Genomic DNA, 24,951 nt, shown 5'->3' on the forward strand with positions numbered 1-24,951 from the left:
TGAGACAGAACATGGTTTATTTAGAGATGTTGGAGAAGAGGGTGAAGGTGGAGATGTTGTTGAATTTGGAGAATAGGGTGAAGGTGGTGATGATGGTGAAGTTGGACAATGTGGTGAAGTTGGACAAGGTGGTGATGATGGTGAAGTTGGACAAGGTGGTGAAGGTGCTGAAGATGATGAAGTTGGAGAAGTTGGAGATGTTGGTGATGTTTCTAAACTTGGAGAAGAGGGTGAAGGTGGTGATGTTTCTGAAGTTGGAGAAGAGGGTGAAGGTGGTGATGATGGTGAAGTTGGACAAGGTGGTGAAGGTGCTGAAGTTGGAGATGTTGGTGAAGTTGGCCATGAGACAGTAGGTGCTGACGACGTGCAGGAGGAGTTTGATGTTAGTAGTTGGATAGGGTCTGATGAAGAGGCTTCTTTGAGTAAAGATGAATTTGTGGATGTTGGTGTGGATGTTGATGAACAACTTGAACAACAAAATTGCGAAGGTAATGTGTTTGTTCAAATGGGTACAGGAAGTGGATGCACTACCTCAAACTTCCATGCACAGACTAGGGGCTTATCTGATAGTGAGTGGGAATCTGATAGTTGTGGCAGTATATATGGAAGTGATGACTCAGATGATGAAAGTTCCCAAAATGGAGATTTTGGGATCTTCTCAGAGCCCGTAAGTAAGAAAGAATATAAATGGCAACTTGGGACCTACTTTCCTGAAAAAAAAAGATTTCACTAATGCAATTAGAACTTATGGAGTGCATAATGGTAGGAAGTTGAAGATTTCTAAGAATGACAAGAGAAGAATTTGTGTTAAATGTTGTGGTTCACAAGGAAATATCCATGGTATGCATACTGTGCATATAGGAGTACCCAAAGTACATGACAACTAAGGAAAATCATAGACATGCATACATGTAGTAGAGAATTCAACATTGGTTTAGTTACCTTGAAATGGTTAAGTGACAAATTAGAGAAGAGCATGAAAGCAAATCCAGATATAAATCTGAAAAATCTACACAGTAAGTTTTCTAAAAAATGGAACATTGGTGTGTCAAGGTCTACAACAACTAAGGCAAAAGCAATGGCAACAGCCAACATTAATGGTTGTTTTAAACAACAATATGAAAGACTGTATGATTATGCACAAGAATTGTTGAGGTCAAACCCTAGGTCAACAGTGAAATTGAGTGTGGAACGATATGAGGATAAGGTTATATTCAAAAGAATTTATGTGTGTTTCAAAGCATGTAAGGACAGTTTTGTCTCATGTAGACCTATTATACATTTGGATGGATGTTTTTTAAAAGGAAAATATGGAGGTGAGCTTTTAACTGCTGTTGGAAGAGATGGTAATGACCAGATGGTACCTTTGGCATATGCTATTGTTGAAGTAGAGAATAAGGAAAAATGGACATGGTTTTTAGAATGGTTAATTGATGATCTTGGAGGAGGGGGATTATGTTCAAGGTGTACCTTTTTGTCAGATCAACAAAAAGTAAGTAAATAAGTACCTTTTCATTGATTATGGATGTTCACCATCCCAATATAAAACTGACTTTCATTCATTACTGTGACAGGGACTTCTGCTAGCTATACAACAACTTTTACCTGGTGTGGATCAACGTTTCTGTGTAAGGCACATTTATGCAAATTTTAGGAAGAAATATCCTGGCATAAATCTCAGACAATTACTATGGAAGGCAGCAACAACAACACACCCCCAAGCATGGGAATCAGTGATGAGACAAATCAAGGAAGTCAACGAAGAGGCCTTTAAATACTTGATAACTATTCCACCAAGGCAAGTACATTTCAAGCTCACATTACATTTCATATTTGACTGAATGCATATTTCTTTTACAAATACTTAAGTTTCTGTTGTTGCAAATTTTGGTCTAGGTCAAGATTTTCAGGAACACATGTTTGTGACACACTTGTCAATAACATATCTGAAGCTTTTAATAGCATCATCTTAGATGCTAGGGTGAAACCAATCATAACAATGTTGGAAGAGATTCGTAGCTACATTGTGAAGAGATGGGCATCCAATAGAGAGAAGATAAGGTTGTTTCATGGTCCCATTTGTCCCAAAATTCAAAAGAGACTACACAAGGAGTTACAGAAGACACAATAGAGATTCTTGAACAAACTGACAGACTATCTATTTCTAATGGTTGAAGTGAACATAGCAAAATGCCAAAAGTGACTAAAAGACTAAGAGGTACACAATTCTAACAACTTCTTTCTTTGAATTTCATCGTATTTATTTATCTCCTTCAATTAAGTAAATCAGTAACTAGTTTTAATATTGAAATGCAAAATGCCTTTCTTAAAACAAATGTACACGTTGACTTGGTATCACTGTAATTGTTAGAATTTGTTTATTTAGTTCTTTATCCTTGGTAATAGTAGATTCAAAAGTACTTCAATTAGTATATGTCTCTTTCTCTCACAAACATATTGGATTTTATCAATCTAATTAAACATTGATTATATCCTATTTTCCTATTCATGGCTTTGCTAACGGTAGTCTCTTTTCCAAGAAACAAATGTTTTTGCTAGCGTAAAGAAATTGTAGACAGTGTGCTCTATTTTTAGAATTTTTCTTGTTTTCAGATGAATTATGCTTAGACCATTTTAAAAGGCTCAAATGTTATACACGTTTTTGTACTCTAGTGAGTTTCTATATTTTTGTTTTAATTTAGTTGACCACTTAAATTTGGTCTTCCATTTTTTTTTCATCGTTACTAACTTTGTCTTATGAATTTTAGCACAGAATTTGCACTTGAAATCGATTTTCTTCAAGACTCCATTCTGAAATGAAAGCGTTATAGATTGCTTGAAGTGCAAGAAGTGGAAGATTAGAAGGTTGAAGTTTCTAATGTAAAATACTTGTAAAATCACTTTATGATGATGCTTAATGATTCGATAGTCATAATTGTATAATCTATTTGTAATTTTATTCTTAAGTTAATATGAATATCTTTAGCTTTTGCATTCTATCTTGAAAATGAGGCTTGGTTGTAGCAATAGTTTGTACTTTAGCATCCATCGTGTATCATCTTAATAACTACTTCATATATAGAAATTGAATATATATGCATAATGACATTTACACATCTAACCTCTTATCATAAAATAAGAACATTTCTACTACTATTATTATTACCTCATTTGCATTATTAGGTATAGGTCGCTCCTTAATTGTCTTTACCTTATCTCCATCCACACTTATTCCTTCATAACTTCCTACAAATTTCAAAATCACACTAGATTTAAGACAAATTAAAAATATTTCAAGATTATCATACAATTTATTTTTCTCATAAAACATTGAGGAAGATAAATCATCAATATCACTAGTGCAGCAAAGGGAAACGACCGCGGTTGTTTTTTAATATACGTCGCGGTTTTAGAACCGTGACATATACGGGCGAGGTAAAAAGTCTAAGACTTTAGGCCGCGGTTACAATTGCAGTAATAACCTAGCGATGTTAATCAAATTCATCAGTTGACTCTAAGCTAGAATCACTTACTTGGCTTCTTGCATCTTCTAAGTCTGCCACTAAGCACACATTTGCTTCTTCATCTGAATCGCTTGAGCTTGAAGAACTAGAAGCATTCTCTTCCCAAGCTATGTAAGCTTTCTTCTTCTTTGGAAACTTTCTTTCTTTCTTTTCTTCAGTTTTCCTATTCTTAGGACAGTCAGTCTTCACATGTCCTCTTTCTCCACATCCATAACATTTAACGCTTGATGGAGATCCTTGATTATCTTTCCTTTATCCACGGTATTTGTCTTTTTCCTTTGCTTTCATGAATTTGACAAACTTCTTAATTGTAAGACTCATGTTTTCCTCATCGTCATCGAAATCATCGTCCTCAATTCTTTTAGAACTTTTTCCTTTTGAGATTTCAGACTTGAAGGCAAGCGTCTTTCTTTTGCCTTGATCCTCTTCTGTAGTTAATCTTCTTAGCTCAAGCTCATGCTCACGAAGCTTTCCAAAGAGAATCACCATTGACATCTGAGTGAGGTTTTGAGACTCCGAGATGGCAGTCACCTTTGGTTGCCAAGACCTGTCTAATGATTTCAATATTTTCACATTCAATTCATTAGTGTCAAAAGTCTTACCCAAACATGTCAGGTGGTTCACAATGTGAGTGAAACGCTTCTGAACATCAGATATTGTTTCTCCAGGTTGCATTCTGAACATCTCATACTCCTGGATGAGTGTGTTCTTCCTTGCACGTTTCACGTCGTCTATACCCTCATGTGTGACTCTAAGGACCTCCCACATCTCCTGTGTTGTCTTACACACTGAAATTCCATAAAATTCATCAAGTACTACAGCAAATGAAATAATATTACGAGCCTTAATATCAAATTGGGCTCTTCTATTTTCCTCACGAGTCCAATTAAAGTATGGTTTTTCTTCTTCTACACCATCAAAAGTTCTTTTAGGAATATAGGGACCATTTAGAAAAGCTTCCCAGATGCCTCTGTCAACAGACCCCATAAAAATTTCCATTCTGACTTTCCAGAAGGCATAGTTATCACCAGTAAAAAGAGGAGGTTTGTTGATGGATGCACCCTCAGCATATACTTGATTTTGATGAACGACCATTTTCGCAAAAGTTTGAAAATATTTCAAAGCAAGCTCTGATACCAATTGTCGGAACAATTGGCACCAATATAGAGTCGCACAGCGGAATAAAATATTCGGAAAGCGTGTTACAGTCACAAATTAAGTTTCGATGGTTCGGTTTAGAAAATCAATTTTCTTAGAGAAAATTTATCAAACAATTTATGTGCATAAAACAGTAAAGAGTGTAGGGAACAAAAAAATTGACACAATGGATTTTTATCCTGGTTCGATTCAAAAGAATCTACGTCCAGTTGTTAATCACTTTAAAAAGTGATTAACGTTTTCACTAAAATCAGTTTAACAAATTTGCAATAAGAGTGAATAAAAACAGAAAGATAAAACCTTCCTTCGACGAACGAACCGAAAGGGTGCTTCCTTCGACCAACGAACCGGAAGCAAGCAATCTACACTTTCCTTCGACTTACGAACCGAAACAGTGTTGAACCAGTCTTCCTTCGACCAACGAACTGAAAGAACATCAGCGTTACCAACTCGAAGAGAACCGCTCTGACCTTTGACCCACAAAGCGCGAGTTTCTCCTTTTCACGAGACTAGGCAGTGCAATGAACTAGCTTTTGGAAGTTCGTCAGATCACACTGTATTGTCAAAAGCTCAGAGTTTTCTTCTAAGAGTTTTGGAACAACCTTATATAGCCAACTAGTCTGAGTTCGCATAGATGAATTTTAACTGCCACAGATAATCGATTACTGTTAGTAAAAATCGATTATTTGAGTCCGTTACAAGGTTTTTCAAGAGTGATAATCGATTCTCCTGAGGAATAATCGATTATTCCAGAGACTTTGACAGTTCTCATCAGAACCAGTGATAATCGATTATTTGGAGTAATAATCGATTATTCCAGAGCAATAAGGTTTTTCAGAAAAGCTCAGAATAATCGATTATAGCTTCTAATAATCGATTAAATGCGTAATAGTTCTAGAAGTATGAATTTTTCTAAGTATTACATGTTCAAATCCTTTCCTAATACATTTATAATCTACAAATTGCTTTTAAAACAATTATAAGAGTCTATCTTCTTGCAGCATCATCAAAATCATTTATCTTCAAATATACCAATGCTTCTCATTGGTAACATATACCTTCGATATAATTTCAAAAATGTTATCGCACAATATTATGCTTCAGGTTCTGGTTAACTGATGCATAATGTGCGTGGTAATAGATCAATTTTTTACTAGTGTATGTTCATCGGAATACTATCACAATAGACTACAACAAATTCTTAAATAAAGGAACAAATAATATGGTTCATTAAAATTGTTGGATATATTAGTTAAGTCAAATGACATCATTAACCACTATATAAACCTCTATATAATCACATTTTGTTTTCGTAGTTTTCATTTATCATCTTCTTCCATTCACATTTGATTATATCCACTGTTTTGAAAATATATAATGTAATATCCCTATGTATTTATTTGTATTCTTGTTTTTTTTATATGAATATCAAAATAATAGGTGAAATTAAAATAACATATTTCTAATACGAAACATGATCTAAAATATATTTAAAATTGTTTAAATTAAAAGTTATGTAAGTGAAATTTCTTGAATGTTCCACTGCTAAAATAATTTATAACAAATTTTCAATCCTAAGAAAAAGTCATCTCCAAATTCTAAGCTTTAATTTCTTTTCCATCTCCCACATAATTCATTGAAATGATTATCATATTTAATAGTATAAAACTATTAAATAAGACATTATCTAATTGAGAATCCATAAATAATTAAAGCAAAAAATAAAACTACATTTTTAGAGTTATTCAAAATAACCATACTAGTATATAAGATGTTTTTAATCTATAATTTAAGGAACTAAAAATTGATAATAAGTGCTACAAAGTTTTTCAAAGGATAGAAGTGAAACATAGCTCCTAAGATCTTATATCTATACAATTGCATCACCTTCTTCTTAAGATAACTCAAGACCTATTTCTTCATCTGCTCACACTCATAAATATAATCATTGCAAAAGAAGAAAAACAAACACAAGAAAGGATAAACTAATTTACAAAAGAAACATTCATATAGTAAGCAAACAAATTTCATACCAAAGTCATATAATTCAGATAGTCAATGTGAAATAAAACATATAATTAATGGCTCTTATAAACTAAATTATCCATATACATTCATTGATATCATATTCACTATAGACATGGACTTATGGTGGTCTTTAATACTATGCAAAGTCATTGTTAATGAATTTCAACTTATCATACACAAGGTGGGTCCCTTTCGCATCTTAGACTAAGGAAAAGCTCCTAGACTAGGACCTCTTGCTACTCTCACCATATAATCCAATTATACTTTATATAAATGTGAATGGTTATTAGAGTGTTAGGATATTTCCTTGCTTGAATACATACATCACTACATATTTTTCTTCCACAACTCAAGCGGAGAATATGGTGCCTAAGTTATGTGAGGAAAACTTCACCATGAAGCAATTTGAAACATCAAATTTTCGAGCTCAACCATGGAGGAAACCCACCATTGGAGAAAGTTGTGTGGTTGAACAATAAGAAAAAAGTCTAAGATATAAGGAAACTCACCATGGAAGGAAAGCTCTCAAGAATGGCCACCTTGTTTAGAGTTGCAACCAAGATCCAAAATTCTATAAATTAAAGGGTAGAACCCCCTGTTTGAAGATCCATAACTCCATATATAGATTTCTAACTTCTCTCTAGAGTCCCTCTATGTCACTTCACTTGTAATAATTCTTAGATTAGAGGAAACTAGGGAATGGACACTAGCCCCTAATATTAATTTTTTGAATCATCATGAGTTGTTGAACTTCCTATTGTTGGGATTGGACGTAGCACTCTGAACTTCTGTACTAGTACTATTTTATTGTTTTGTATAAGTTTTTGTTCGTATGCTAGTGATTCAATTTGCATTTAACATGTGATGAACTATGAATCATCCATTGCATGAATAACTTGAGTTAGACGAAAGCTAATTCGTCTTATAGATTTAATTGAGTCATCTAATGTTGTTAGGTGACAAACATGCACTTATATGATTTAACTAGTGATAAAGTATTCTTCAAATTAATGCAAAGAGTTCATTCATCAAGAGTGAATAAATCATACTGAATTTGAATATCTTTAGGTCTTAGGCTGCAAACAAGGGTCTAGGATTACATTAGAGTACTTCTAGGAACAATGAATAAAACTTATTAATTCAATGGCAAAATAACCACACTTAAGAACAAAGTTGTGAAATCTGATCCCAACATGCTTTATTATATTGAGTTATCTATTTTACTTTGGAGTTTTTGATCATCATATTTTACAATCAAACTTTTTAATTACAAATCCAAATAACATCATGACTTTTGGTAAAAGTTTATCAAATCCCTATGGATATTTTGATCACTAATCTCTGCTTTTATGTGCTTAAAGTATTTGGAAGAAGTTTATGTATCAAATGAAGGCTCCGGAAACCAAGGAAAGCAAGAAAAGCAACAAAAATGAAGAATCAGAATTCTCCTGAAGCTAGCTCGGACCCCCTGGTCTATGGAGGCTTGAGCGCCAGTGCATCATGACTGTCGTGCGCCTGAGCCCCCCTCCTTCTGGGGGGCTGGAGCGCCAACTTTGTTGACATGGTAGATCTGTCCTATTTAACTCAGAGGCACGGAGAGCTTGACATCTTTTGAAACTCAGACGCGTTTTCTCTCATTTGAAGCTCTTGGAGGCGAGCTAGGAGTTGTGGGAACAGTCCATCTTCTTCCTTGGGTCTTCTTGGTTCTTCCATTTCCATCATTATTGTAAGCTCAAGCTTTCCATTCATGGAGAGCTAGTTTCATAGTTGTTGCAGGATTGATGCAACCACCAAACTCTTATGTATAGCTACTGATTTGAATGTATTTGATGCTTCTTTCATGATTCCTAGTATTTTGTTCCTTCTCTTAAAGCTTATTGTGACATTGTTATCCATGACATGATTTTAGGGTTTGCTTTATGTTGGGAAATATTGTGTGAACCTAGAACTGGAACAAATTACCTAAAGGGATTGTATCTAGGGATAGAACTTGAACTTTTGGTTGTCTTAGGTCTCAAGTCTTAAAACGGATTAACTTGTTAGGTTTTCCAAGGAATTGGAGCCTAATAAGGAAGTCTAGGCTCTCTCTACCAAGGGATTGAGTTTGAGTAAATTAGAAGATTGACATTAGTAAGTAAATGAAGAAGGTGTAAATTTACATGCATAAGAGTGAAGTAGGTGAAATCATACCCCCAACAATACCATTCCATATAACTTCTAATCTTATCCGTTTCCAAGTGTTTGAGTCATCAAATATCACTTTTACTATTTATGTTTCATCTTTACTTTAATTGCATAAAAACCAAAATTATGGAATCATTCTTTATAAGCTAGTTGGAAATTACATGATTGTTTGGTGACACGAGTCTCTTGGGAAATGATATCCGGTCTTACCGGTTTATTACTTGAATCGATTTGGTGTACTTGCCAAAGTCACAACAAGTTTTTGGCGTCGTTGTCGGGGACCCGTGTTTAAAACTAGACTTTTGTGTGATTTCTAACCAATTTAGACTTTATTTTTTTGTGTATAATTTTCTGTTTTATTGTAATTACTATCTCTATATTTTTGGGCTAACTTGAGACTCGAGTTTGGTTGTTCTCTAGTGTATGCAGGGAAGCATCCATACAAGGAGGATTGTGTCTTCTGAACCACTCCATAGATAGTAACATTGTATATCGTCAAAGCTAAGTATAGAGTTGTTGTCTTTTGTGCTTTTAGATTCAAAGATATTGAAATAGCTAAGATTGTAAATAACATAACAAAACACTAATCCAACAACAATTCAACTATATAATTATCTAAGAATTCATTATTTGAGTGAAGGAGTAAATATATTGACATTAAATTTGATTTTGTAAAGAAAGATGAAATTATTAAGTTATTATATAGCTCACAAACTGAAGTTGATATAATTATTAAACCCTTCAAATTAGAGTAATTCTTAAAATTTACATATGTTGAATATATATGAAACTTTAGAATTAAACTAAATGCTAGTTTAAGGAAAGAATCGTTGTGTTTTGAATTTAATCAAATAAGTATAATACATTTTCTACCAAAAAATTGGCGAGTTATTGACCTATTCTTTTGGAATATGGAGTTAAAATTTATATAATGTTTTTAAATAACCACCTGTTTTGTGCACCAAAATTAGTGGATGCAGATTTTTTGTTTTTCGTTGTATAACTATAAGACTACAATATGCATTTGAATTCAATAACACTTCACTAAAAAAGAAAAAACAGAGAAAATATTACTATTGTGTTCAAAGCCGGAAATATCGGATTGATAAGCCACCTCGCCGGCCGACTAATACCGGGTTATCAACGACGTCTCTTTGGCCCTCAACTGGGAACTTCTGTGGTGGCGGCGAACGGTCAACACTGCCATTGCATATTTGGCTGAACCACGAGAATCACGAATGAAGTGATGACATGACAACTGAAATAGAGACTATAACACGTTATGAACGGAGACTGATGAAATCGTACGAATCAGAATGACACTAGTGAAGATATATATTAAATAATGTTGCGAAAACTTGTAACTAAGAATATATATTATTTTGTAATTCTAGTAAAGACAAAGATTACAATAAGTAGTAATAAATGTCGCAACATAACAGTATATTTGTCCTTTTCTCGTGTTAGTCATTTGTTATATATATATATAATAAATGCACTAGGATGTGAAATGTTGTTGGATTCTGTGCTAAGTTTTTTTTTATGTGGATTTTGAACTTGTATGGTATCATATGGTGAAGCAACACTGTCGCATCTTTGGTTTTTAGATTATTTGAAAGTGATTTTGATAATACTTTCTTGCATAGTATTATCCTTAAACATATCAATTAATGAAAACAAAGTTAAGATTTTTTAAAGTAAAGCAAAACTATAATTGATTAAAGTTGTGATATTATATAGGCGTAGCTTCTCCTCTAATGTTTTTCGCTTTAGAATAATGTTTTTAGCGAATAATTTTTTTTTCATAATATTATATGCTTATATGCATTTTTAAGAAATATGTATACATTATTACATTAAAAGCAACATAAAGTTGACATAAATGATTATAAAAATGCATGTAGTATTACATTCTGATTACCATTTTCAAATACAACGGATGTCACGTTTTATTCTTAGTGTAAAAAAATATTTAATTTTATTTTGGTTTTGAAAAGTAAGTTAAGTTTTTCAAAATATTATGACATTTTTTTAAATTATTTGTATAACTATAAATTTTAGTTTTAAATAACTAAATTATATACCGGTGTATTTAATAGTTTAAAAGTCTATAATGACATGTCATTTTTTAAAAATATTTACATAATTATAGATTTATTTTTCTGTTGAGAGTTAAATTTTTAAAAAGTTACTTTCCTGTTATAACATTGTATTTTTTAACCTTTGTATCTTCTTTATGTCATTGTTAGTTGTCAGAAAACATAATTGTTCTCGTCTCCTTCCTTCCGAAATATCTTATCTCCTTTTCTCTCCACTCCCAATTTTGGTCGCCACAAACCGTCTCTTGTTGTTGTTTGGATATTCATTTTTCTCTTTCTTGCATTTTGTTTTTTATCTAAAGTTCTTCATGGTCGCTCCTTGCTCCATTCCTAACGCCTTGGTATTACTCAGGCCTTCTTCTTCTTCCATTGTTAAGACATTTCCCATTATGTTACCCACCCTGTAACATCCTAATTCTGCATTCCATTGTTCAAAATACACTCTCATTTCTACATTTGAATTATTTTATTTTATTTTTATGTCACAAATAAGCTCTGATTGCTTCTAGAATCGAATTCTATCGATAAGGAATATATTTCAATTAAGAATTGAAATCTAAAGCCTCCCTTTTTTATCTTACTTAATATATTTTGATTAGATAATCGAAATATAACTCCAAAAAAAAAATGTGAAATTCCTTTCTAGTGATCTTATATTAAATATCATAAAAAAATGCCGATAAAACAACTTTTATGATTTTTGTTTTATAAATTCTTACGATCACTAGTTTTTTAGACTCACATTTAGTGGTGAATCTTATATTTTACATGAGCCAAGGTTAATTAATAATATAAATTTTTAAGAATATCAAATAAATAAAATATATCAAAATTAAACTAAATTATTTTTATTTATATATTAATTTATAAATATGTAAAAAAAATGTAAGGTCAAAGTCTCTCTTAACCTACACAAAACTCCTACTCACGTTGATTTAATTAAATAAAAAAAATGTCTTTGTTTATGAGCTACCAGTTTATTACACAGTTTAAATTACACAATTTAAAGAATACATTTTTTGAATAAGGTTTTAAAAGTGTAATTATGTTTCTCTAGTGAAAATAATTAAAAAAGCCGTCAAAGAAGATAATAATAATCCAAATTTCTTGTCTAAATTTGTGCAGAAAAATTAACTTAAGATTTTACATCAATTATCTTATAATTTTTTCTCAAAAATGACAAGACAATTCATGATGTACCTATATGTTTCGGTTGAATCAGTTGTCCTTCCTTGTTCTGCTATCTTTTGATCATCTAATTCTCTCCGAGAACGCAATACACTCCAATAAGTTGATCATCTAATTCTCTCCGAGAACGCAATACACTCCAATAAGTTGTTGACCTGCAAAAAACAGTCTGACGCTTAAGTCAGATATGTTTCACAAAGAGGTCTTTATTTTATTAGGATAGATTAAGGTTATTTTACCTGAACATCAATCATATATTTAGGGCTTATGGTAGTCAAACACATTGATTAACCATTAACGCAGTATATTTTTAGGCAATCAAACCCAATAATCAATTCTTAATACCATATATTTGTAAAGCGTAAGGCAATATGACTCGTTAACACTTGTTAATATACTTGCTAACTGCCCATAAATGACTCTTAACTCCGATCGATAAATTTCATATAGTACATAAGTCCCCCAAGGCCAAGCAAACTATTTATTGAAAGATGTCGCTCACGTTGTATTTAGGGAGTCTATTTTCGATGCGCTTTAAGTTTTCATTCATCTCTGCACCAAGCAGTGGACTCTAAGAGTTCTCTTTGGAATCTTTTCCTTAGGTTGAGAGGGAAACGCTAGGAGTTCTCTTTGAAATTTTTTCCTAGGTTGAGTAGTAGACGCTTATAGTTCTCTTTGGAACTTTTTTCCTGTGCAAGATATTTTCACTCACAAAAATATGCGTTAAAAAAATAAAGCAAATACTTCAATATTTTATAATTTATTTTTATAATGAAGAACTATTAGAACCTAACAATGTTTCTTAGGTTGAGTAGTATATGTTAGGTGTTCTCTTTGAAACTTTTTCCTAGGTTGAGCAGTAGATGCTAGGAGTTCTCTTTGAAACTTTTTTCTGTGCAAGATATTTTTACTCACAAAAATATACGTTAAGTAAAATATTCAATATTTTTTATTTTTACAATGAGAAGCCTTTAGAACCTGATAAGGTTGAATGTTGATGGTCCAACTGACCAAACGGTAAGGGACTGAACCTTCCTTTGTAGGATATTTTTACTCACAAAAATATGTGTTAAATAAAATTTTCAATATTTTATTTTTATAATGAGAAACCATTAGAACTTGACAAGGTTGAACATTGATGGTCCAACTGACCAAGCGGTAAGGGATTGAACCTTCATGTGCAAGATATTTTTACTCACAAAAATATGCGTTAAATAAAATATTCAATATTTTATTTTTATAATGAGAAGCCATTAGAACCTGATAAGGTTGAATGTTAGTGGTCCAACTGACCAAGCGATAAGGGACTAAACCTTCCTGTGCAAGATATTTTTACTCACAAAACTATTCATGAAATAAAATATTCAATATTTTATTTTTATAATGAGAAGCCATTAGAATCTAATAAGGTTGAACGTTGGTGGTCCAATAACCAAGCCAAGGGACTAAACCCTCTTGTGCAGGATATTTTTACTCACAAAAATATGATAAAATATTCAATATTTTATTTTTATAATGAGAAGCCATTAGAACTTGACAAGGTTGATTGTAGGTGGTCCAACTAACCGAACGTGAAGTGACTGAACCTTCCTGGTATTGATCTGAAGTAGTGATGTCGAGATCGAGCGCACGTTTGGTTCCTTGTGGTTTCATGGGGATGCCGCTCGGCCCCACGGTGTGTGCCAAATGTTTCAATTGAATTGGTTCGAGGGTCTGTCGTCCTTTCTTGCTATGCTCTCTTTCAATCGTGCAATCCTTTCCTAGAATGCAATCCACTTTGATGGGTTGTTTCCCTGCAGAAGACACTCAAGTTAGATATGTTTCATAAAGAGGTCTCTATTTTATTAGGATAGATCAATGTTATTTTACCTCAACATCAATAGTATATTTATCGGGCCTTGTGTAGCCAATCACATTGATTAGGGTGTTGCTCCCTCCACCACCACACCTTTCTCCCTCCACCTCTCCTTTACTATTTTGTCCCTTAGTAAAATTTTATTTTTAGGGTTATTATTTTTTAATTTTACCCATTCACAACCTATTTCACTAATAACCTATTCTAGTCTCGTACATGAGTAAAATACTTTTCTTTCATTTTAACATTATATGTCTTCCTCTCTTTCTTTCGTCGTTGTGAGATACTACAAGTTGCAAAGGTTGGTGGTGGTGGAAAGAATTATCAAACAGGTTCCCTCTCGTGGTGCAGTGTCGCTCTCGTGGTGCAGTGTGTGTCGTGCTTCCTCGTATTCGAATAAACCTTGAAATAAAACCCTAAAATAAAAAACGTAAACGGAGGTGACATCCTTCAATGGATGTCAACATCCTTCAACGGATGTCAACATCCGTTTAAGGAAAAACGGATGTCAACATTCGTTTAAGGAAAAACGGATGTCGACATCCGTCCGTTTTACCTTAAACCGATGTTGACATCCGTTGAAGATGGTTATGTTTTTTATTTTAGAGTTTGTTTTATTAGGGGACATTCGTTGAAGGATGTCACCTCCGATGTATACTTTCTCACGCTGGTTGATGCTCTGGATGCTCCTCGATGTTCCTCCATACCACGGCGGCGACGCTCCTTCACACCACGACGGCAATGGAAGCTTTCAAAAAAAAAAAAAAACTGAAAAGAAAAAGGAATGCAAGTGCGGGAGGTGGGGAGGTGAAACGAAAATAGGGAAAGGGGAAGATAGTTCTGTGGGTGGGTGCTGGAAAAGTAAAATTAGGATTTCAAATTATTTAAAATAGGATAAAAGTAAAAATCTTTTTAACTTAAGGATATAATTATATTTAAAATAATATGGGGAGGTGGAGAAAGTATAGGGTGGTGGTGGAGGGAGCAACACCGCATTGATTAACCATTAATGCAATATATTTTTAAATAATCAAACCCAATAATTAATTATTAATGTCGTATATTAGCGTAAAGGAATCTGACGCATTAATACCTCATAATATATCTGCTAACTGTCCATAAATGATCGTTAACTTCTATCAGTATATTGGTATATTTGATAAAGTACATTATCCAATATTATTATTAGTGGAAAATTTTGGATTTGTCCTTGCCATAGAGGTTTTTCCTTTTAAAGTAATAGTGTCGAGTAGTTTTTATTCTTTTCTGTGTAGTACATCATATTGTTTTACCTATTATTTGATATTTTTTTCACTTATTATTTCTGTTACCTTTCCATCACTAACAACAAGAAAGATGGTACAATTATTAGAGATTAAAAAAGAAAGGATTTGGTAAGAATGATGGACAAAAATTAACACAATAGTAGGCTATCTTTTGTTAAAATAAAAACGCAATAGTAGGTTTTGTTATTATAATAAAAGGCAACGCGTCCTTGAAGAACCACGAGTCACACATTATTATTATTATTATATTATTTTCTAGAATAAGACTCAACTGAAGGTTTTATAATGGAAGATATAGTTTTGTTTATTAATTAATTAAAGTCTACTTTAAGTATATATATACCAAATCTTACGATTATGTTCATAAACACTTCGATGCGAAAACTCAGCTTAAGGAGATTCACAACGCAAAAGCTTCTTTGCTTAACCAACTCCTAAATGCTAACACTGTTCACGTTTATCATTGTGTTTTGTTGTTATTTATCATCTTTCAATCACACTCTTGCTTTTATGTCTCTCTTTATCTCCTTCATTAGATTCGCTGTTTTACATAAACCCTTGAGTGAACTTTAATATAAAAGAATAAATAATTTTATTTAGTTTTTTTTTATAATAAGAAGATTCTAATTTAAATAAATACCAATATTAAAAATAAACAAAATTAATGTTTTTTAAATAGACGCTAATTTTTTATATTTTTAATATTTATTTTATTTAATATTTAATAAAACAACATTAATATTAATATTTATTTATTTAATAAAAATATTTTTTGTGTTTTTTCAACTTTTTTTTATTAAAAATTTTGCTTAGCATTGGTTAAGCTAAGTAACAGCACTACCTTAAAGGTGAGCATATAACTTGTCAAGGACCTTTTATGATCAAGATCACCAACATAACGTGAATCACAAAATTCACTAACATATCTACAATTTGTTCCTCTTTCATACTCTAAATCTATGTTTGTTGAACCTTAGTATCTATGCATGCACTTCATAGCTTGGCAATGAACCTTTCTTTGGTTAGTCCTATAATGACTCACAATACTCACTTCATGTGTAACATTATTGCATTAGTGTAAGGCATTTTGAAACATGGATTTCTCTTCTTTTGTTTGTGTAGATAACTTAAAATGTGAACTAGCTATTTTTCATTTATCATTCTAAATGTCTCTAAAACATTCTCAATTTATTTATTTTTAAGATAAATATAATCTTACAAATTCTTAATCTCATTATCTTCATCAGAATGGTCCTTGTCGGACCATATTTTTCATCTCAAATTCACCACTAATTATATCTTCACCTTGATCATCTCAATTGGATACTTACATGCAATTAGTACAAAATTAAGAAATATTTTTGTCACAATATATGTTAGCCAAAAAGTTGACAAAAAAATGTGCATGGACAAATACATAAATATGTGCAAACCGATTTGTAATGTAAAAAATGTCATTTAGGTTGGATGACAAGTTAATCATATACCTTTATGTATTTTCTAATTTTAAAATATTTACACATTAATTTAGTGTGTTAAGTTAAAAGAAAAGAAAAGAAAAATAAGAAACTATACAACTATTTTTATTGAAATGGAGATAAATTATTATATCTTGTTATTTCTTCATAATAACATCAAAAGACAAATAAATAGCAACAAAAGTAGTTTATTTAAACGACAATTATTTGCAAGTGTATTATAATATTCACACACTACACATTACACTACACTACCCAATACTCTTCTTTCTTCTAGTACAATTTTACATTATAAATTAATGTGGGACCACGTTATAAATAACTCTTCGTTTTCTACTCATCCAACAATGTTGTTTTCCATGGACAACAATATATAAGTTAATTGATAGCCATGTTGATTTGTTTTCAGCAAAACAACCAACTAACCTTGTATTATTGTTACTGTAAGGGATAACTGTGTCTTAGGTAGACACAAAAAACTAGTGAGTCAGCACTCCATTATTCCTACTCATTCATTTACGTCTCTTGTTATTTATCATTTTTCATGTTTGTTTTTGGAATTAAAGATGGTTTTGGAAGTCAAGGTTATTTTAAAATAGATACAAATTTTATTTTACGTGTTAATTTTTTAAAGTTAAATTAAATTTAAAATTTACATATTAACATTATATAAAAATTAAAATCATGAATTAGAATATCTCATAACTAAATTGTTATTGTTTAACTTATTATGCCACTCATTTTCAAAAGACTTGTTATTTGTTAACGGAAAATATATTAACCAAATTTATATAATTATAATATTTCTCGGTGTTATTAGAAAAAAATATATATTCTTTTATGTTTTTTAAGAAAAATAATTTAAAAAATATTTGAAGAGTAGAAATATACTGTAAGTTGACGAGAATGATTTAAAGTCTGGACGATTTGTCTTTCTTTTATCTGCCGTGACAAGTACAGTGTCATTTTAGCTGCCATTCAAACTTAGCTGCTGCTTCTCGCTTGCTGCTTCTCGTTTTGGCGGGTGCATATGAAACTTGGTTTTCAAAAACTAACTGCTATGTAAGGTTAGAATTAGCTACTTGGTTCGGCTTATATTTTTTAAGATTTTTCATTTCAGATGTAGAGGTGAACATAAAAAAAGTAAATTAATTATTCAACATTTTGGAGTTGGTTTCATGTTAACCAAGTTTGGCCAATTCCTGTTATCCATGTAGCTGAACTTACCTAAAAGGCTATGGCTTTGTCTGTTCATTTCTATTATTGAGAACCCTCTTTCTGGATTCAATTTTTCTATTTCATTTTTTGGACAATGCTTTCTTAATTAAGCACATATTTTATTCCTTCACGACAGAGTTTGAGCAGCAAAGAGAACAAACAATGATGAAGGAATTTTGGAGCATGTTTTGTGCAGAAGCAGATTGTCCTGGGACTGGAGGAAAACTACCCTTTTGCTTCCATTTGAAGATTTTGAAAGATCCTTCTTCATGCTTCAACCAGTTCTTGATCTTTCTCCTTGACGTGTCAGTGCTGGTCATGCTGGCATTCATTCTGATCCGGAAGAATTTGTTCGGACCATTTCACGGTATGTTGCAGGTGGAAAGATATTCAAACTTGCAGCTAATTTCTTCCATAACCAATGCATCTCTGGGGTTGGTGTATTTGTGCTTAGGCATTTGGGTTTTAGAGGAAAACTTAAGGAAGAGTCACACTCTTCTTCCACTTAATGGGTGGTTGCTAGAACTCTTTGAAGGATTCAGATGGTTGTTAGTAGGATTAAGTGTAAGTCTTAAGCTGAAACTACTTCCAAGATCATGGTTGTGGTTGTTTTCACTTATTACACTATTTCTTTCGAGTATTTTCTGTGTTTTGTCCGTGTCTTATGCAATTTGTAGCAGAGAACTGACCTTCAAGGAAGCTTTAGATGTTCTATCTTTTCCAGGAGCAGTTTTACTACTCTTGTGCACTTACAAAGCATCAAAATGTGAAGACACTGCTACTAGTATTGATGAAGACTTTTATGACTCTTTAAACAGCCACTTTGATGGAGTTGATCCTTATAACTACGTAACCCCATATGCTAAAGCTGGATTCCTTAGTAGGATGTCGTTTTGGTGGTTGAATCCATTAATGAAAATTGGTCAAGAGAAAACACTTCAGGATGAGGATATCCCAAAGTTGCCAGAATCGGATCGAGCAGAATTTTGTTATTTATCCTTTATAGAACAATTGAACAGGCAAAAGGGAAAAGAATCATTGCCACAATCATCAATTTTGTGGGCAATAGTTTTTTGCCACTGGAAAGATATTTTGATGTCAGGATTGTTTGCATTGCTCAAGGTACTCAGTGTATGTACCGGTCCTGTACTTTTGAATGCTTTTATATCGATTGCTGAGGGTAATGGCAGTTTCAAATATGAGGGTTATGTATTGGTCATGTCACTTTTCATTACAAAAATCGCAGAGTCCCTATCACAAAGGCAATGGTATTTTCGCACTAGGCTTGTTGGGATGAAAATGAGATCACTACTTACAGCTTCCATTTATAGAAAAATATTGAAGTTGTCTAGTGCAGCTAGATTGACACACTCTAATGGTGAGATAATGAATTATGTGACTGTGGATACGTACAGAATTGGAGAATTCCCATTTTGGTTTCACCAGACATGGACAACAAGCCTCCAACTATGTATTGCACTTGTAATACTTTTTCGTGCTATTGGCCTAGCAACAATTGCCTCATTGGTGGTGATAGTTCTCACTGTGCTCTGTAATACTCCACTGGCAAAGATGCAGCATAAGTTTCAGAGTAAACTCGTGGTGGCACAAGATGAGAGATTGAAGGTCAGTTCTGAGGCTCTTGTGAATATGAAAGTGCTGAAGCTATATGCCTGGGAAACCCATTTTAAAAATGCTATTGAAATATTAAGAAACGTTGAACTGAAATTTTTAAGTGCTGTACAGCTGAGAAAGGCATACAACATAATTTTATTTTGGATCGCACCTGTTTTGGTGTCTGCTGTTTCTTTTGGGGCATGTTACTTTTTGAACGTTCCTTTAGATGCTAACAATGTTTTCACTTTTGTGGCAACTTTACGCCTAGTGCAAGAACCAATTACTGCCATCCCAGATGTTGTTGGGGTGGTCATTCAAGCAAAAGTTGCATTTTCCAGGATTGTTAATTTCCTTGAAGCACCTGAATTACAGAGTGTAAAATTCAGGAATAGGTGTTTTGATGATTGTAACAAAGGCCGAATTTCAATCAAATCTGCTGACTTTTCATGGGAAGGTAATGTATCAAAGTCAACGCTGAGGAACATAAACTTGGAGATTAGACATGGGCAGAAGTTGGCAATTTGTGGAGAAGTTGGCTCAGGAAAATCAACCCTCTTAACAACAATTCTCGGTGAAGTTCCTGTGACAAAGGGAACTGTAAGCTTTTCTTCCATTTATGCTCATAGATTACAATACTAATTATTGGGGTAACCTAATTGGTTATAACACTTTCTTGGCATTTCAACTTTATAGTGAAATGTTTAGCACATGAATTCCACTTCTTGCAGTGAACTTTTACTGTCCTCCATTGTCGCTGTGTTGCTAAGAGGAGTTTTAATCTCTCATTTTGACTTACAGATAGAAGTTTATGGAAAGTTTGCATATGTTTCTCAAACAGCATGGATACAAACAGGAACAGTACGGGAAAATATTTTGTTTGGATCTGATTTGGATGCTCATAGATATCAAGAAACACTTCATAGATCATCACTACTAAAGGATTTGGAGCTGTTTCCCCACGGAGACCTCACACAAATAGGTGAGAGAGGAGTTAACTTGAGTGGAGGTCAGAAGCAGCGAATTCAACTTGCACGTGCTCTTTATCAGAATGCTGATGTATATCTTTTGGATGATCCATTCAGTGCTGTTGATGCACATACTGCCACAAATTTGTTTAATGTAATGTCATCTTCCTTACTTCAGATTGTACATTTATGTGGTATGAGTCATTCCTTACTTCAAAAATGGCTTTGAAATTTGGCAGGAATACATCATGGATGGTCTTAAAGAGAAAACTGTTTTACTCGTAACTCATCAAGTTGACTTTCTACCAGCGTTTGATTCTGTTATGGTAATTCGTTAACCTTAAGACATTCTTCATCTTTCTTCAGTATGTTTCCTGCATATAACTAGTGATTGTAAATTAATAATGAATTTGAAGTTAGTTTTTCTCTTGCTTCCACTTTTAGACTGAATTTTCTTCTTTCCTATCACAGTTGATGTCAAATGGGAAAATCCTAGAAGTTGCTCCTTATCATCATTTATTGACTTCAAGCCGAGAATTCCAAAATCTTGTTAATGCTCACAATGAAACTGCAGGTTCTGAGAACCCTTTGGATGTTTCATCTGCCCAGAGAGATTCAACTTCTGCCAGAGAGATTACACAAGCTTTCATGGAGAAGCAGTTAAAAGCAACAAATGAAAATCAGTTGATAAAGGAAGAAGAGAGAGAGATAGGAAATACAGGCTTGAAACCGTACTTGCAATATTTGAATCAGAAGAAAGGTTATGCATACTTCTTTCTGGCTTCTTTTTGTCACCTCATGTTTATGATTTTCCAGATACTACAAAACTCATGGATGGCTGCAAATGTTGACAATTCCCAAGTCAGCACACTGCAGTTGATTGTAGTATACTTCTTGATTGGGGTTGCTTCTATAATTTTCTTGTTGATCAGAACTCTGCTTGTTGTTGCCTTTGGTATTCAATCATCAACATATTTATTTGTACAGTTAATAAACTCCCTTTTTCGTGCACCAATGTCCTTTTATGATTGCACACCATTGGGAAGGATACTCAGCAGGGTAAGGATTATACAATTTCTGTTCTCGCATGATTTTAATGTTAGTAATAACATAATAGTATTTTGATTATCGTTTCCTTGTCTAGGTCTCATCAGATCTGAGCATTATGGATCTTGATATACCTTTTATCCTAAGTTTCACTATGGTAGGTGTTATATACTTATGTTCTAATCTCACAGTTCTAGCAATTGCCTCTTGGCAAGTCTTGGTTGTCTCCTTACCGATGGTTTATGCTGCAATTCGCTTGCAGGTAATGAACAAATTCATCTTTGAAAATATTGTCATACTGAAATTGTGTCTTTTATTTTGATTTGAAAAATTTAACTAAATAATGCTCATTATCCAAAGTATCTAAGGTATTTCTTTACAAAACCAGAAATATTATTTTTCCACTGCAAAAGAATTGATGCGCGTGAATGGCACAACAAAATCATTTGTAGCTAATCATATAGCTGAAACAACTGCTGGAGCTGTGACAATAAGAGCTTTTGAGGAAGAAGATCGATTTTTCAAGAAGAATCTTGATCTAATTGATATCAATGCTAGTCCCTTGTTTCATAGTTTTGCCTCAAATGAGTGGCTGATCCAAAGATTAGAAGTAATCAGTGCATTACTTCTTACCACTACAGCACTATGCATGGTTCTGCTTCCACCAGGAACATTCAGCTCTGGTGAGCTTTCATTCATAGTTACATGTCAAATGGGATGGCTTTGGCTTTGAGAATTACAATCATCCACATATTATTTGCCTTTATCTTAAACCGTAACTTCATTTCAATTTTAATTTTCCAGGATTGGTTGGCATGGTTCTCTCTTATGGCCTTACCTTAAACGCTTCCTTTGTATTTTTAATTCAAAATCAATGCAGTCTAGAAAATTACATAGTATCCGTAGAGAGGCTAAATCAATATATGCATATTCCAAGTGAGGCCCCAGAAGTAATAGCAGGAAAACGTCCTCCTTCAAATTGGCCAGTTGCTGGTAATGTAGAACTAAATGACTTGCAGGTAATTGGTACTTACTTAAATGTGAATCATAATGTTCAGGAAAATGGTAATTGAAACGAACAACATATATAATTTTCTTGTTTATACAAAGACAGATACGATACAGGCCATATGGACCACTTATACTTCATGGAATCACATGCACATTCAAAGCAGGACACAAGATTGGAATAGTTGGAAGAACAGGAAGTGGAAAGTCCACTCTCATCAGTGCATTATTTCGTCTGGTGGAGCCAGCAGGTGGAAAAATTGTTGTGGATGGAATAGACATATCTTCAATTGGCCTTCATGATTTAAGGTCACGTTTTGGAGTTATACCTCAGGATCCTACCCTTTTTAATGGAACTGTTAGATATAATTTAGACCCTTTATCTCAATACTCTGATAAAGAAATATGGGAGGTAAAACCAACTACATTATATTTATCTTTGCTTTGCATTGCAAGTGTATCATATTTGTTGCTCCATATGAAGGTTCTTGGGAAGTGTCAGCTGCGAGAAGTTTTACAAGAGAAAGAAGAGGGACTAAACTCCTCAGGTACACTTTCTATGTCACAGGTTATGTTGTCCTAGTTAATGAATAACTTGTAAGACTTTGTAACACAGTTGTGGAAGATGGATCAAACTGGAGCATGGGACAAAGACAATTATTTTGTCTGGGGCGTGCGTTGTTAAGGAGAAGTAGGATATTGGTGTTGGATGAAGCTACTGCATCAATTGACAATGCAACTGATTTGGTTCTGCAGAAAACCATTAGGACTGAGTTTGCAGATTGTACAGTGATCACAGTAGCACACAGAATACCAACCGTGATGGATTGCAGTATGGTTCTTTCAATTAGTGATGGTAAATTTCATGTTCAAAACCTCTTTATTTCCTCTTACAAACCTTTTACAGACCAACTCATAGCTCTGTTCATATTCTTAGGTTGAAATCAGAGTGGAAATAGAAGAGTTCATATGTTCCTAACTAAAACTTTTACTTGTTTTCTTCAATGAATGGGATACTTGTATTATTGACAGGAAAATTGGTGGAGTATGATGAACCAATGAACTTGATGAACAAAGAAGGATCGCTATTCAAGCAGCTTGTTAAGGAGTATTGGTCTCATTTTCATTCAGCAGAATCATATTGACACTGCAAAATCTATTTTCTTTTGTCAACATTGTTATCGATTTTCCTTTGATGTTAGCAGTGAGTCAATAAAGTGTGATAAGATGCTACATGTGTTTTTAAATTTGCTATGATTGAGATGTTGGTAAGGACTTGTAGGAATGAAAAGAAACAGTGCAAAAGTATTTGAATGTTAGATTAGAGTTGTCTATGAGCTAACATTGAAAGAAAACCATACAAAGTTGTTGAATAAGAAAACCACTAAGGAAAGAAAAAGAAAAAATAACACCACAAACTTGCAAAACAATACAAAGTTAAATATACTTTTTTTTCTAAATTAAAATGAATATTTAAATAGTTTATTTCTGATTCATCTTCATAAAAAATGGTTTCAACTTATATATAAAACTAATTTTAACTAATTTAGAAAAAATGATATTTAAGTTTTAAATATCTCATAAATTGCTTCATCCACAATATAATTAAGTTTTAGATCTCTCATCAGCGTCATAATTTTGAATAGAGTTCATATTAATTTCTTTTTTATATTCAAAATTTTTATATTTTTAACTGAATTTCTGTCATTTAATATTTTTTACTAATTAAGTGACATTACATTATCATGTCTCATTATTAAGGAGCATGACAATATCCAACACATTGTCATTTATTCTTTTATTTTTATCATAATATTACTTTATATTAATTTTTAACCTTACTTTTTTAACAAAAAATAAATAAAGTATAAGTCAAAATAATAAGTATAAAAATTAAGCCGTGAAGACTTGATTAAAAAAATATAAAAATTTAACTATAAAAAAACTGAATGCCTTTTAATAAGTAATATTTAAAAGACCTAAATTTAAAATATCCAAAAAACTTTAGATTTTTTGTTATTATAATATTGTATACATTTTTTATTCTAAGGATTTAAAAATTATCCCCAAACTGTAGTGTTGTCACGAAAAATGAAACAGTTTATAGTTAAGGAATGAAGTGAAGGAACAGTACAAAGTTTTGTTGAAGTAGTTTATAGTTAGGTTTAAACCCTCGGTTGGTTCTCGTATTTATATGGAAATCTCAAATGGGTTATTGTTATTTTTTCGGTCTCAATTGGGTCATATTTTTTGTAAAAATGAGCCAATTTTACCCTAACCGTTAAGTTGTTCTAAA

General features: G+C 32.7%; 1 protein-coding gene across 1 annotated transcript; it reads left to right on the plus strand.

Moving 5' to 3' along the window:
- Window positions 1–17,715: 17,715 nt before the first annotated feature.
- LOC108346148 (ABC transporter C family member 10) lies at window positions 17,716–23,974 on the plus strand. Its single transcript, XM_017585164.2, has 12 exons — window positions 17,716–17,867; window positions 18,155–20,232; window positions 20,434–20,754; window positions 20,840–20,926; window positions 21,072–21,659; window positions 21,745–21,909; window positions 22,036–22,330; window positions 22,452–22,666; window positions 22,762–23,067; window positions 23,140–23,203; window positions 23,272–23,511; window positions 23,688–23,974. The coding sequence occupies exons 2-12, from the start codon at window positions 18,181–18,183 to the stop codon at window positions 23,798–23,800; spliced, it is 4,446 nt and encodes a 1,481-aa protein (XP_017440653.1). The 5' UTR covers window positions 17,716–17,867; window positions 18,155–18,180; the 3' UTR covers window positions 23,801–23,974.
- The last annotated feature ends 977 nt before the right edge of the window (window positions 23,975–24,951 follow it).

This window comes from Vigna angularis, chromosome 8 (genome assembly GCF_016808095.1).
Source record: "Vigna angularis cultivar LongXiaoDou No.4 chromosome 8, ASM1680809v1, whole genome shotgun sequence".
Classification (NCBI taxonomy): Eukaryota; Viridiplantae; Streptophyta; class Magnoliopsida; order Fabales; family Fabaceae; genus Vigna; species Vigna angularis.